Here is a 15,802-nt window from a genome sequence, read left to right on the forward strand (position 1 = left end):
CCCAGTAATTGGTTTTAGAAGTTATTTCCCCTCATTTTGCACGTAATAACTTCGTATTAGCATACATTTATACGTAAGTTATTACGTATTTTTTTTTTTTTTTCATTTTGCGTGGGATGAGAAGAGAAGAGATGCACTTTGGGGATGTCAGCTGAACCTGCCTCCCCTGACCTCTGCGCACTGAGGCAGGAGCACCCATAACCCTTCAGGGCGACCTCCTCCAGGTCGTAAAAAAAAAAAGGTGCCACTCCCGCGATGGTCCCCAGGGGTTGCTCTGCCCTGTGCCCCCAGCACTGGGGCTCCGTGGTGGCAAGGAACAGCCCTGAGCTGCTCCGGCTGGCCTTGCTCACCCCACCTGCCCAGTTGGGGCAGCCCACCTGCAGATGCAAGATGTACCCTTCAGGAGCTCATAGTTGCTTTTTTTTTTGTGGTTGTTGACTCAGTGATGTTTTAACTGAAAATACCAGTTTCTTTTCCTAGAAGGGGAATGCAAAAAGACACCTGAGGGTTTGTTACAGAGGAATGGGCTTGGAGTTCATACCAGTGCCAACGGAATGATATACATTGGTAGCTGGTTAAATGACAAGGTAATTTTAAGTATTCCTTCATTTCAAACTTTGTCTGGGCTTGGAATGTCTCAGTACACCTACTCTTAGATGCATGGAAAGGAAAGCCATTACCTGAGAAGGACCAGATCAACACTAGGCTCTTCATCCACTGGGGAATCTTGGCAAAGCCCAGCCTGAACACTTCAGGCTCGTAGAGTATTTGGACACCTTGCTGCCTCCAGAGGCTCTCGCAGATACACCAGTCACTGTTGACCCTGCTGAAACACCAAGGGAGTGGTGCACTGCTGATGGGCTGTGTGTGCACAGTGGGCTGCACACAGCCTACCTGTGTGTGTGTGTGCACCCTATACACACCTCCCTTGACCAAACAGGAGAGCTCTGATCATCAATAGATATACCACTGTTTTTGGCTGTCCTTGGTTATTGAATTCCCCAGATGAATTATTAGGTACATAAAAACTTCTTATTTTGTTGATAATGGAGACATCTCTGAAATAAATAAGAGACAGAAATTAAAAAATAGCGTCTTTATTAGATCTAGTCTATCCTTTTCTCACCCTTATACAAGAACATACATTACAAAAATGCTTGGCTTAGTGGCTGAGGCTGAACAAATGAAAGATTTGCTCTGCCTTGATCAGAAAGAAATTCCAGAAAACATAATTAACCCCTCAGGCTGTCAGAGTAGATGAGTTATTTGTAGGCTGGGGACAGCAATTCCCTGCTGCACAGATTATAAAGGTCCTGTGAGACTATCATCAGAGGAAAGATTTTAATGGATGCTGTGGCTGGCCAGAAACTCTAAGCTGTTATTTAAAGTGCTTGTAGAGGTAGAAACCTGTCTAAATCTTAAGAAAACAGTCCTCTCCACTTACCTGAATGGGATAGAACGCTCACAAGTAGCAATCTGAAAGAATACTGTCATAAAAGGAAATAATACCATAAGAATAAACATTCACCCTTTATCCATCATCTCTCACTAAATGCAGATGAATGGTACTGGAAGGCTAGAACATCCTTCTGGGGCTGTTTATGAAGGCGAGTTCAAAGACAACATGTATCACGGGGCAGGAACCTACACATTTCCAAATGGAGCAAAGTACATTGGACCATTCAATGAAAACAAGTATGTTTGATGCGGAAGTTTTTCTGTGAGTTTTGATTTCATAAGGTACGAAGTCAACATGAAATTCACCCAGCATGGGAGTATGTTTCCCTTGCTACCACTGAAGCTTGCACTGGCTACCTGAGATTGCAGATCCCAGCTATATCCATCTCACTAGAGCAGTCAAAAGCCGGAGATTTGATCCCAGTCAACAGTTTTCAGGATGGTTATTACAGAGACCCATCTGGTTTTGTGTTAACAGGTCTCCGAGCTCAGGCAAAGTTCAGAGGAATAGAATATTTCAGGCCCCTTTCAGAATTTTTTCAAGCTGTCTGCCTACAGACACATGCAAAAATACAGCACAGTTTTGCACTGATAGTTTGTGAAGTTTTTTCTTACTTATTTTGGAGGTGAAGTATAAATTCCATAGAGATAAAAAAAAGGCAGAGCTTTATTTCTGTCAGTCAGAATGAAGTATTTTAGTGCCACTCCTATTAAACATCAACTGAGCTAATTTGAATAAGGGTGTTTTGAATTGCAAAGATACCACATCTTTTCCTAAAACAAGAAATTTATACCCACTTTATAACCCACAAAACAGATTTAATGAGAAAAATAACTGCAGAAACTCACATGAGAATGTTCACGTTTATTCTCCATGAATGACCTCTCTGTCAATTTTGCTAGATTTGATTCAGATTTTTCTTTAAATATCTCCTCAGTTGAGTATCTGAAATAAATCAGAAATATATATGCATAATATGTATTTCATCTGAAAGCAGCCCTGCCTTGCCTTGCTGACACAGTACAGCCACAGTAGTACAGAATCAGGGCTAATTTTTAAATAATTAGACACTAAATGAAGTAAGCATTTGCAGAACATACCTGAATACAAAATGGGAACCTGTATATTAAACTCAAGTTTTTGGTGGAAAGTTAAAGACATTTTACACTACTACCTGGCATGTTAACATTTACCACAGAGTTGCTGTCCTTTGTGGTCATACTAAATGTCAGATGTGACTTCTATGTGAAGTCTAAAACCGAATAGCCACCACAATAGTGAGGGCATTCAGCACCAGATCACACACGTGGCTTTACAGGTGGTTTCTTTCAAAAATCTTAGGGTGATGCCTCATGGGAAAATGCAGCCCAGTGCAAAAGGGCTGGCACAGTGCTTGTTGCTGGCAGAAAAACTAATAGTACTGCTTCAAACCTGTGATTTAATTTAATTAAACACTGCTGCTGATGCACCCTGCTTTTCCTTTCTTGACACTGGTTTCTGATCATTAGCACACGGTGCTCCCTGGCAGCCTCAAAGCAGGCTCTTTTGCCAAGCTTCAGCATTGCTAGTTTCCACCTACTCACACAAGCTAGGCGTTAGTTCACCAGATCACTGTAGCTTTCGTGAGAGAACACAGATAGGCAGCACCACGGAACTCACTGTGACTGCTGAGTGACTTCATTTTCAAGGGGAACAAATCCCCAGTAATTGGTTTTAGAAGTTATTTCCCCTCATTTGCAAGTCATGTTGATATACAGACATTTCCTCTTTACAGCAGTTCTCAGGTTTAATGATGAGCTTGGTCACAGCTTTCAAAGATCAGCAGAAATAAATGATTTACAAGAACTCAGTTAACGTGGCAGTTACTTTTCTTCCCACTGGAGGCTGTAAATCCTTGCATTTTGTCATAAAAATACACAGGACAGGGAAAGGTTAGGAGAAAATTATTTTTTACGGCAATAGGGTCACACCACAGCTGGCTGCATACACTACACATATCTCTAGGATACCCTGCTGAAAGTCAAGATAAATGTGATAGGACTCAAACCCTGACAATTTCAAATCAAGATTGGGACAACTACTTTTTTTTTCCAGTACAGGCTACATGCTGGCAAGATGTTGGTGTAAGTACACTTTTGCAAAGGAGTACGTTACTTGGCTGTAACAAAGTTCACCTGTGCTATCTATGTGCTTCATAAGTTTTCCTGTCTTGTAAATCAAAACTTTTACATGTAGGAGAAAGTGAAGGCAGGTATTTGGGCTAGACTATGGGTGTTCTGATTCCTGGCAGTTTGCTTATCCAGCTTATGCACAGATCACTGTGCTGCCACAATCTGACCGCATGCTTTATTAACAGGCTGGATTTATGTTGTTACAGGATGGAAGGTGAAGGAGACTTCGTAGATGAAAATGGAGTGGTGTGGACTGGCACATTCAATGGCACAAGAGCAGCAGGACTGAAGCATAAGCTGAAAATGTAGCTATTTGACACTGTCAAAAGCAACCCCTTTTGATCTCACCTAAGTTCAACAGCTGTCATTGATTTCTTCATGTATTCATTAAAAATAATGCCTTAGATCACTGGTAAATAAAATAGTTACTTTTTCATTGTAAATTGATCAGATGATGTAAACAGAGGAATGGGGTTGAATAGGTTAGATTTAGAAGCAGAGCAGTTAATGACTGGAATTTTTTTTAAATTTTTTTTAACTCAACCTAGGAATTTCCTTCTTGCTGGGTTGCAAAAAAACATATATCAGCAAACTAATCCTAATTTATGTTCAACTTCTCTAATTTTTCCCTGGAAAACAAACCCGCCAACCCACAGAAGCCTTTGGAAATACAGTGCTTGCATTTGCACTAAGCCTGGCACTGCGCAGCGGGATCAGGACAGAGAGCAAGTGCAGCTGCAGCATGGCAGTTACTCCTCCCAGGACGATCCGCACAACCCAGGCTCCAGCAGTACACTGCTCAAAAATATGTGCCAAGGTTTTTTTTCTCTGGGGGGGAAGTGGGCAAGTGAGCTCATAGGAGGCTGACTGCTACCGCTGTTGCTGTTCCTAGCAGAAGGTCTAATGCAATAAAATAAATATACTTCTATTTTTGTTTGGGTTTGTACTTCAAAGGTCGCTTTGCACTACAAATCTAAATACTTTGATAAGCAGAAAAATTGCTTTCTAAGTTAAAAAAAAAAGACACATCAGCATTGCCATGAAAAAATATGCATTTAGTCCTTGTTTGCCAGAAGTTTAGTGGAGTAAATATCTGACATTGCCTCCATTCTCAGACACAATGAACAAAAGGTATTCCTTCACATATGCCTTCAAATACTCAGCTCATTTTGGTATGATTTGGAAAAATCTTTGGCTTTTAGTTTCTTAGCAAAATTGAAAAGCCAGCACATTATCAGCACACAGAAACATAACTGCTCATTGCTCATTCTGACAATTTAACCCCGTGGGTTACACTTACAAGTATTCTTCAGAATTGCCATTTTCCTGTGCTCAATTTTGTTGTGTTGTTTTGCTCCCGAAATAACAAGGTCCCCAAAAGAAATACAGTGTCCTTGTATTAAGCCCTCAACTTCAGAGGCAGTGACATCTTCCAGAGAGCTTCCATGAACCTGTGAGCTTGTCCTTTCAGCTCCTCAGCTTCTTCAGCTCCTTAGCTCCATTTATCACCTGCTTTTATCAGTGCTGCATGGTAATTATACCGACTTAGGTACTGCTGTTTCATTTTCTGCCTGAAGGATATCTTGTAAGCTGATACTTGTCTTTCGGTGAGAATTTATTCTTCCTTTTTCTACTCTTTCCCCTCTTTTATGCCTCTGCTTTGGAGTAACCCACTGGACTAGATCAAGTCATTTCTTGACACCTCTGGCCATGCATCACCTGCTTTTTCCCCGTGTTTTCTTAATGTTTTCTCCATGCCATTTGGTGCAAAAAGCCCTACAGGTCCTTAGTGACTAAATACTGACATGGAGGGCTGCTGCCTCCCCCTACCCCTCCTCCCTCAAACATCCCTCAAACACTGTGCTCCTGCCTTCCTTTTTTTTTTTTTTTTTCCTCAAAGGAAACTTGTCATGATCTAACAAGAAGCAGAAGATACACAAATACTGGTGGTTCCTGCTCCCCTGCCCTGGCTATTTTGCTTTCAGCCCAGAATGAGAAAATGCTCAAACAAGACGCTGTTTTGGCCCTAGCATCCCTAATGAGGCCATGCAGGGGAGGGTAGGGGCGTAAGGGTGTCAGGGGAAGCAGGGAGGAGCTGGTACTCTGTGTTGGCTGCCTTCCTTGGGTGCCATGGGAGGTACTTACCAGTCCCTGAGCTCATCTAGGTAGCACAGACCACACCAGTACCCAGCTCATACTACACAGCCCTCTCTGCCAGTCACTGCACAAGGCTTCTCACTCTCCCTTTGCAGCAGTTCTAATTAAGCAAGAAAAAAGTCAGTATTTTCTCCTTCCAAGTGCACAGTCCTGATTTTTGCATGGGGATGCAAGGATGTGACCTGAAGATTATATAATTAGAAGGCATTTGTTATGCCTGCATTTCAAATCAGTGATTAGCATGTGACAGTCCCATCCTGGGAAACATCAAGCCACCATTGCTCTCCTTTCTCACAGCGTAATTCCCAACTCTGGCAACCACCAGTGCTGAAGGCTCTTCAACTTGCCTGAGGTAAGTTTAAAATGTATGCGGCATGGGATGAAGTGTGGGATTAGTAATGCCATTTTTCACATTGCTGGATAAAGAATGAGCTGTAGGTATTTAAAATGCACGTAAAATGGCATAGAAAATATTTTCTATCTTCAATGCCCAGTTATTTCCAGCTGATTTCTTCTAGGACTGTGAATGGAGATCCAGCTTTAGCATGCCAGAGAATTTTGTGAGGCTGAATTTATACTAAGGGCTACAGAAAGAGAGGTTAAAAAGACCTTTTTTGCTTTTACTGTTTAAGAGCTAAATTGGGGTCTCTTGCTAGCTTGAAGTATTTGAATGACAACTGTGTTAGAATTAGCTGGAAATAAAGCATGATACTGATAAGAGTAGATTAATGATTTTTTTGCTCCTCTAAGGAGGACTGGGGTTGTTCTCAAAGTGGGATATTTAAAACACACAGCAATCTCAGCCAGCAGGATTGTGAGACAGACCCCAGGAAGATCCCAAGCATTTTTTTTTTTTTGGAGAATTGCATGTGTTGAGCAACATCTACAGACACAGACAAAGTGTGTATGGATTCCCTTGCGTTGTTCCTCAATTCATGATCCCATGAACAAGGTGGGAGAGAAAATCAAATAACTAACTGATGTCCATCAAGGCAAAGCTGTTAATTTACCTGACTATTCTCATGCTGATGCTTGGGTCATTTGGTCTGTTTAACAAGTGATCCTATGTACAGTTGATTATTTCTCCAAGGTGTGTCATTCTACATTGGGGGAAGCCAGTAAAGGGGGAACAAAGTCACAAACAGCCTGCACAGCCTAATGAAACCTGCTTCCTCTCCATTGCCCATGCACACAGGGAGGGCTCTCATCCTTTCTATGTCTTAGTGACAGCTCCCTCCTGTCTTTGACCCTGTGCCTAGGGCATAACTACACAAGGTGATTAATGGGTCCTCCTGGTCCTCCTTCTCCCTTGGGGGGTCTCATGGGAAGCAGGTTCTCACTCAAAGCTCTGTTAACTTTCATGGATTGCCTGCTCTTCTGCTCCTGAAAGATTCCAGGGGATCATTCTTTGCTAGACAGTGGTGGACATTACCATGGTGATCACTGATGGAGAGGTGGCATTCAGCTTTGGTTCTTGGACTTAGCAGATTTTGGTGCTGGTGAAAGATAGGATCATAGGGGAGTATACTTCCTTCTGCTCAGTAGAGCAATCTGGTGGATTTAACACTGCAACTATTCAGGGGAGGTTCAGGCTGTATACTGGGAAAAAATTCTTCTCTGAAAGAGTGGTTGGGCACTGGAGCAGGCTGCCCTGGGAGGTGATGGAGTCATCTGGCGGAGTTTGAGAAATGTGGAGATGTGGCACTGAGGGACATGGTTTAGTGGGCAACATTGGTGGTAGGTGGATGGTTGGATGTGATGTTTTTAGAAGTCTTTTCCAACCATAAAGATTCTATTCTCTGGTCTTGATGAACAGCAGGGAAAATGAGTTTTAATGCTCAGCTCTGAAGAAATGAGCATCCTTGTATTTTCTTATGCCTAAAGTGGGGAGAGGTGGGCTTAGGTTGCAGGCAGACTTCTAACAGCTTTGTATTTGCTTGTTAAGCCTATCCAAAGGAACACTAACATCTCCTAGCTACTTATTGATGAGGAAAGTGCTCTGTGGTGGGCTAGCATGCCAGGCAGACCATGGATTTGCTGTAGGTAAAGGTCTGACAGTGGTTTACAAAATAGCCCCATGGAGGATGTGCAGGGCTTGTGCTCACTGCTAATGTGCATATACATTTATGTATGTGCACATGGGAAAAGAATAAAGGAGTGGGGCTTGCTTGGTATTGAGAAAAGAAAGTGAAGAAAGGGGATCCTCTTGCTGCTTTTAGCTGCCTTAAGGGGGTTATAACAGAGCTAAGGTCCAGACTCTTCCCAGATGTGAACAGTGAAAGGACATAAGACAAGTGAAATGAGCTGCAGAAAATGGAAAAGTTCCAGTTGGGCATAAGGAAAAAAATTCTTCCCTAGGGTACTACTGGAGGACCAGAGAGGCTGCAAGGCCTCCAGTATGAGAGCTACTCAAACTTCACCTGGACACAGCCCTAAGCACCCAATGTAGCTTCACATTAGCCTTGATTTGAACAGGAAGCTGGACCAGGAAGGAGGTACTCCTCACCTCGATCTGTGTGAGCTTAAGATCATCATAGTGAAGATTTGAACAAGCAGCTCACACTCAAGGCCTCAGGGGCAAACCATGGTTCTATTTTCCAACACTTTCTGGCATCCTTAAGGAACAAATGAGACATTGCTCAGCCAGCTCAGGCTGATCAAATTCCTTGTCCCAGTGGGGACAGGGTTAACAGCTTCCCCATCCGGCAGTCAGAAGGGGCAGAGGACAAGCACTTGCATCAAACCACAGTGAGGTCTTGTTTGTTTTAGTGCTGAGAAAGGACTGACTACTTTTCCTCCAGGAATTCAAAAGAAACAGGGACAGACAGGCAATGTTATACATTCATGGAGTCCAGCAGTGAGTCCTTAAATGCTGGAAAGCAGCCAACATAAGGCAATTATTTAATGTAACAAAGAACCAAGGAGTGACTCAGGAAATTGCAGGCTGCAGCTAGAGGACGTGTGAAAGACAGCCATTCTAGTAAAACGAGGAAGATTTTTTCTGGACCCAGAAAAAATTTAACCAGTTTAACCAAGGTCAACCTACTTTGCAGTGTGGTCATATAGCAGAGCTCCTGGTGGTGCCTGGAGCAGGAGGGCATGGTGGCATCCCTGAGGTCCCAGTTTCAAAGCTTCACTCCTGTGCTCTGCAGAGAACAGAGATCGTGCTCAAGCACTGCCCTTGTCTGCATGAGTGTGATGTGGATGCTCCTCAGTCAGCTCTGCATGGTTCTCCCTGCATGGAAACTGTTTTCAGTTCCCCCTGTAATGAAAAATTTCTGTAAATAACAGGAATCCATGGTATTTTTACAACCCAGAAGATAACATGCAATGGCAAGAGTTCCCCTTCCAGTCTTATGTGCGTCTGAGTTGAAAATGCATGAAATCACAGGATAGGTAACAGGGCAACGACAGGCTCTCATAAAAGCTGTTCATCTACAAGAATTACTTCTCCCTAGTTAAAACTCCAGGGAGGTTATTTTTCTCCATATCAGACAAACCTCATTCTTTTTACTGGGCCCAAGAGACATTACCTGTAGCATATCAGATGGGGGATGCCTCCCGTGAGTTACTCCTCATTAAGTGCACTGTCCCTAATGACAACTGCAAGTTTCCTTGTGTCACCATAGATGTTCTTCATATCACATCCTTCACTCCAAATCACTGCTGTGAGGATGACTGCACAGCTCCTGCTGTTGTGCTGGGATAGGGGGGGCTACAGAAGTGTGACCTAGACAGGGACACGTTCTGAGGTCTCAGGTGACTTGGAGGAGCTGGTCTAAGAGAAGAAGCAGACAGAATATGGTAGAACAGATTGATAGTTTAATTCTGGTTTTTCCTCACCTTGGGTGCCAAACACTGCAACCTGTTTATTTGTACTTTTCCCACGCATTACAGTTCCCTAACTTCCCTGTTTGAAACTGTGCAGCAGTATGGGTTACATTTTCTCCTTTTTGTCTGTTTGGAACTTTTTGGATACACTTTCTTGGAGAAAAAAAAAAAACAAAACATAAGAATTTCACTGTGTAGTGATACTTTCCCTCAGTTTCAGACTTCTCCATCCTTCCTCAGCATACAGAAATGTTTTCTTTCCCCTCCACAAAGGTACACACCCATGACACTCACTCAGTAAGCAGCTGTATAATGCTGCCCAGCAGCTGAGGGTTGAAACAGCTGTTTCCAGTTAAGATAGCACATCAATATAATTAATTCCATACTAATTGATTACTGTTAATTATTAAGAGTTAACTAGTATATACTATTACATATTGCTATAACTGCTACAGTAAAATACTAATAACTTAAAAGTAAAACCATTAAAAATATGTAGTTTTCTTAAAAAGGAAAAAAAAAGGATTTCTGGAAAAGGCTGTTTTCACTGAAAATGTTTATCACAGAGCACAGAGAAGATTTTAGTTTCCTCATATCTGTTTTGCCTTTCCAATTTGCTTCTTTTCCCTCATCACTGCAAAAAAATATCTGAATTCTGAAACCAGTTCTTGGTGCTAAAGCAGCTGGTGTCAATTCACTGACCCCAAAACAAAACACTCAGGAATTTGCTACAGTATTGACTCTAAACTGGCAAAAAGTTTAATGACAATTCTGCTATTAAATAAACTGCTACAAAAAATGAAGTTAAGTCTGTTTCACTCAGAGATCCAAAATTTTGTGCCTTCTTCTCGAAACTACTAAAGGAAGGGGTAGTTACTTTAAAAACAACAGCATATTTGTGTGTTTCAGAAGCAAATAACGTTCTTGCTGTTTGTCAGAGTACCTATTGGAGACATAAATCATTTTTTTTCTGTGCTAAAGAGGGCCAGAGCAAAGGGGAGGCTGGTGGAGTTGGGATTGTTCAGCTTGGGAAGGGACGGATGAAGGGTTCTACTCTCACCAGCAACTACCCCAAGGGGTTACAGAGGAGACAGGCTCTTCTCATGGACACAATGAAAGGACAAACACGAGTCAGGGGAACGTTCCGAGCGATCAGTTGCATAGCAAAAAGCTGGTTCTTTGATCTACAGCACCCATGGGAGAGTTTCTGTGCATTTCACTTTTCAAAATACATCTCATTTTGCTTCTGTGTTCAAACAGGAAGCCTCTTGATCAGCAAATAGTTTCTCTGGGATTATATAGCACCTCAGTCACCCATCAACATAAGCACAAATGGCCTTGGGCGGAGGGAAACATTTGTACCAGCAGCCCAATCAGCTTGTGAAGGCTCTGTGAACCCAAACAAACCTTCGGGATGCTTCATTCCATCTCACGTCTCTTTTTCTTGCCTTGTTTTCTGAACTTTGAGCATCTCCGCTCAATAAACCCTTTTTACATCTTTCTGCACTCAGGGTTCACACCAGCTGACCCATCGCAGGGCTCACATGTGGGCAGCTCTAAGCCATGGGATGTTCCCAGTGACCAGCCAGAACCCTCCAGTGTGAGGACAGGAGTCCCTGCGAGGACGCACACCTTAGAGCAGCCATGGACACAAACAAACAAGAAGGTAAAGCATCCTCTAATTTCACTTCTTGATAGTATGAAAGAAAGATAGGAAGAAAGCTGCCTTTGTATGACTATCCCCATGAGAGCACCTCTCAGCAACTGCGAGTAAACTCTCCCTTCTCTTAGTTTCACAGAAATATTTGGGGCTTGAAGTTTCTCCATCTTATTTTAAAAACACCTCCCTCTTCCCCTCTGAAAAATAATCCCATGGCTTAGGTAAAGTGCCAGATTGGAAGTCATTGCTCTCTCTTACCTTGGGATGAACAGAGACCTCCAGCTGTTGAAAGCTACATCTCACTGCAGTGAGGATCTGCTTTTCTCCCCCACATGCTTTGTTGCATGGGGTTTTTGTTCATGTGAGTGCCACAAGAAAGATTTCTCTGCCAGTCCTGGCTTCACAAGCACCAAGATGTAACTATGCCACACTGCCTGTACACAACCAGACCTGCTACTGTCAGCAGCATTTCTGGAAAGTGCGGTTATTGGCTTAAGATGTTCTTCTTGCAGAGGAATGTGGGCCTGGTGGTACTTGCTTTTCACCCCAAACCGCTTGTAGGACTGTGCTCTGCCTTGCCACCTGAGAAGTGATTGTGTTCATATGCTGAGGAATTCATACGATGAAGAGCAGAAGGGGCAGCCTTCAGGAGTGCCCGTAACTGTCAGCTCAAGAGAGTGAGCCTGAACTATCTCTCTTTCCTCTAAAAGATGTTGGTGTTGCCATGGCATAGGTAATGGAAGAGTTAATTCCTCTATTATTGTTATTCTAATTTGACTAAATTAGGTCTATGTACCTAGGCCCCTACGCTACAGTATAGTCTGAAAAGGAAATTATCTCAAGGATTTTTTCCAATTAATTGGTATGCCCCCATGGGCGGCAGATACTGCAGAAACTGGGAGATAACCATGAAGCCCTTTGCTTCCCATAGTGCAAGGGAGCAACACACTGTTCCAGCTCCTGGCAACAACTTTGCAAAGATGACCTGGGTATGTGTGGCTACATGCAACTTTCAGAGAGTACTTCTGCTCACATCCATGGCAAAGGTGGGAGGTAAAAGCACAGAGACAGAAATCCTCTCCATTCTTATGGCCTTTTCCAGTAGCGCTTCCCCACTTTGAGTGTGCCTGAGGACACAGACTGATCCATCTCCAAACCCAAATGAAAGATCACTAGAGACTTCTGCAGGGCTGGCTCAAGCCTTCTGTGTTATATATTAGCTTGAAAAAGGCCCAAACAAAATGAGAGAAGTGAGTGACCATGGCCCTTCCTCATTGTGCCACACTTCTACTTGTCACCTCCAATTCTTCACAAAGCTCAGCATCCAATATATCCAATACTTTGAAAAAACAACATTTCCCTGTCCTCTCTGTCCCTGATTCGTACTGTGCTGTTAATCAATACATATATCCTCTTGCTCTATTCTGATCAGTCATTACTCCCCTCCACAGTAAGCATTACCACTTACACCAGAGCAGACACACTGCCTGGGATTTCAGGATTCAACTTGAGAAATCCAAAGAAAGTTTCATCATTCATCAGGCCACAAAACTGATTTCTAGTGCATAGGGTTGAATTAAAAAAAGCCCAGAAAACAGACCCTGAAGAACCAGACTATACAATAAAAACAACCTGTCGTTTAGAAGATGAACCTTGGCACCTGGTGAGGGCTGGCTGGTGATTTCTGACCCCAGATTGCTGGCAGTTTTGGTGATGGCTACTTTTCCCAGTCAGTCTGCTGTCCTGTTTTCCGCAGAGGAAACCTTGGAGGATATTCCCTGCAGGGTCAGTATCTGACCCTACAACAGAAACCCACAGCTGTGAGACACAGGGAGTAAGTGGCACATGGGTAGAAAGGGACACGTGGCCTCTCGTCCTCTGCCTCCCACTTCTGTGATTCACTGGGGAATTTGCTTACATTCCTTTGAATCAGGACAAATCCTAGAGACCAGAACAGGGCCAATGTGTAGGTGCCCTTGGCAGTAGCCGATATTCCCCCTCAGGGGCAAAGTAATCAGAACATAACTGTGCCTTGTACAGCTCTGACTTCTAGGCTTCAGCTTTAGTATTTAATGTACTTCCTAACTGTTTAGAGCCCTCCCCACATACATTTCAAGCCTCTGCAAGATCAAATTTCTCTGGTCCTGAAGGCACAGGTAGATAAATGACTGAGCACCTGCAGCCAGCACAGGAAGAGGGATCCTGGCTGCCCCCAGAACTGGGTATGGGGTCACTGGCCATACTGGTGACTGACAGCAGAGGGAGATTAAGCAAATTCTAGGAGGCAAGAGAAAACTCACCCTGGGAATTTATGTTGTCAACAGGAGGCAATGCAGACGAGGAACTGGGTGGGACGGTGTTTTCTGGGAGGTGGAGGCCAGCCTGACATAGGGAATAAAATTTGAATTGATGGCAAACAGACTGCAATTCCCTCCAAGTGTCATGGCATCACAACCAGCAGTAACTTCTGGTGGATAACTGAAGGGCTTATGCACAGAAAAGACAATGTTAGAAAAGGAAATAATAAACATATACTTTTTCAATAAAAACCAACAAATGCCTAGAGGTTGTGTCTCTGGGGTGCCCAAATACTTTTGTGAAACAGATACAACTCCTTCATGAGCTAAGTCTCTTTCAGAAATGTTAAGCCTCATTCCATTAAACAAAATCAGCTGGAAATCACAATGCCACAAGAAAGCAGGAATTTGAAACTAATGGTAAAGATATATTTATATATATTTGTCTGGTATTAGAAAAGACACCACTACTGCTCAGAATGTGTTGTGACAAAATATAACTCAACTCTCACCCCTTCACATGGACCAGCTCTGGACTGAAAGAGGGCAGCAAATGAGGTGAATTTAACATCTGGTTTAGTTGAGCCGTTCCCATTTTACAACTGCAGTTTATTTTACAAACTATACAGTGTTCACACCTCCTACAGTGAGACTTGAGTCCTTTAAAACTGATTTATACCTCAAGAGGGACTTTCAACATCTCTGTTCCAGTTATTTATAGCAACTATAATAAGTCATTTTAATTGACTGAAGTTCTTTATTCCCACAGGAGAGACTGAAAGTGTGCCTGTGAGTACCCCTGCAACACAGATTTCCCAGGTAAAGATGAGCAAAATGCCCTAAATAACTCATAAGATTTTAAAGATTTACTAATGGATAAGTAGTAGTTAAAGCTAAATTAAGTGGAAGGAAAAATGTAGGCACTAATGAGGAACATGGCATCTAAAATACACATACTGCATGAATGTATGTCACACATATCATATCTTGGGCCTGATTTTAAGAGACACTTCAGTAAAATTTCTCTGCTCACAACTGGTTAACTGTGCCTAGACAGGCGATTTGTGTGCTCAGCTAATTAACTGACTGGCATCATTAGCATGAATTAGAGAATGTCTGTTCACTGAGCTGGAGGCAGATTTCATGGCTGAGTTCTGATGAACTTTCACCAAACTCATGGAACCATCCCAGGAGCAAGGATGCATTGATTGCACAAGGAAGGGGATGTCAGGGGGGTCTTCCCTAGCAGAAAGGAAATCTCTGGGGGGGCTCTGAGTGATTGCAGCAACCTCATGGCTCCTTGGACCATGGGGTGCTATTGCCTATTAGACCAGGTCAGCTGGGCAGACCAGAACATCAAGTCTTGCTGCATGGCTCCCCAGGCTTGGAAACACCATGTTTGAGTCCACGTGGGCTCAAGGTGATCAGGACTTCCAGAGCTTTGTAGTCTCTTTAAGTTGACGTTCTTGCTGCTATTAGCCATTGTGGATGTGATGAGACTGTCTGTATCATGACTCAGGGAGCATCCTTCCTGTAAGATGCAGTTTCAGTGCTTCCACAGTGATGTTTTCTAGGCATTTCCAGTCTGCAGGAAACACAGTGGAGTTCTGAACACTTTAAACCTTGATGCAGTTCAATCTGGAACTGTATCTAACAGATAAACATTTCCCTGAACTGGAAACCCTGTCTACCACTAGCCTTGTCACCATCGTCACAAACTAAATACCCATAACTGCTTGTAAGAGCACCATGGCAAGCAGTTGCAGAGTTATGGGATGCCTCTTGCCATAACAGAAAAGGTACTGCTTTCCATAAACAAATTGGTGCTTGTTTTTTTTTGCATTCAGATGGCTCCAAGCCAGAGCTGTGACTGGGCTGTTGAAAGGCCTGGCACAGTAAGTCTAGCATGTATGAAGAGCCTGTGCATTGCAGGTCAAGTATGCTTCCTAAATAATCATTTAAATTAAAGTTAATAGCTGGCTGTCCCCTTCTGCTTCTGCAAGGGCCCTATGGACACTGCAGTGACCAAAAAAGGACTGCACAGCTTGAAATGAGCTGAAATGTGCAGGAGCTTGCAGACTCCTTTAGATATACCCTTCCCTTCTGTCCTTACCCAACTGCTTGCTGTTTATTTCCACCATCCTTACCTATGTAAATGTAAATAGTGAATATTCTCTTAGAGCCAGGCTGTAAATCAGCACAGCTCAGTTAACTTCACACTGTGAGG

The 15,802-nt window shown here is 43.0% G+C and overlaps 1 protein-coding gene and 1 long non-coding RNA gene across 2 annotated transcripts; one reads left to right on the forward strand and one right to left on the reverse strand.

The window, feature by feature from the left end:
* Positions 1–143: 143 nt before the first annotated feature.
* On the forward strand, positions 144–4,036 carry MORN2 (MORN repeat containing 2). Its single transcript, XM_010706529.3, has 3 exons — positions 144–587; positions 1,559–1,695; positions 3,837–4,036. Exons 1-3 carry the CDS (start codon positions 555–557, stop codon positions 3,937–3,939), a joined length of 273 nt encoding a protein of 90 aa, XP_010704831.1. The 5' UTR covers positions 144–554; the 3' UTR covers positions 3,940–4,036.
* On the reverse strand, positions 1,703–13,845 carry LOC109365835. Its single transcript, XR_004158740.1, has 4 exons — positions 13,579–13,845; positions 9,321–9,560; positions 8,834–9,049; positions 1,703–2,404 (listed from the first exon to the last, which is right to left on the reverse strand). It is a non-coding gene; the product is annotated as an uncharacterized LOC109365835 (long non-coding RNA).
* Positions 13,846–15,802: the final 1,957 nt, after the last annotated feature.

The sequence above is a fragment of the Meleagris gallopavo genome, chromosome 2 (assembly GCF_000146605.3).
Source record: "Meleagris gallopavo isolate NT-WF06-2002-E0010 breed Aviagen turkey brand Nicholas breeding stock chromosome 2, Turkey_5.1, whole genome shotgun sequence".
Lineage (NCBI taxonomy): Eukaryota > Metazoa > Chordata > Aves > Galliformes > Phasianidae > Meleagris > Meleagris gallopavo.

Coding starts and splice junctions, on each gene's coding strand:
- MORN2 (XM_010706529.3), top strand. CDS start 555: ATGATATACATTGGTAGCTGGTTAAATGACAAG. Junction 588..1,558: donor GTAGCTGGTTAAATGACAAG/GTAATTTTAAGT, acceptor CACTAAATGCAG/ATGAATGGTACTGGAAGGCT. Junction 1,696..3,836: donor GGACCATTCAATGAAAACAA/GTATGTTTGATG, acceptor ATGTTGTTACAG/GATGGAAGGTGAAGGAGACT.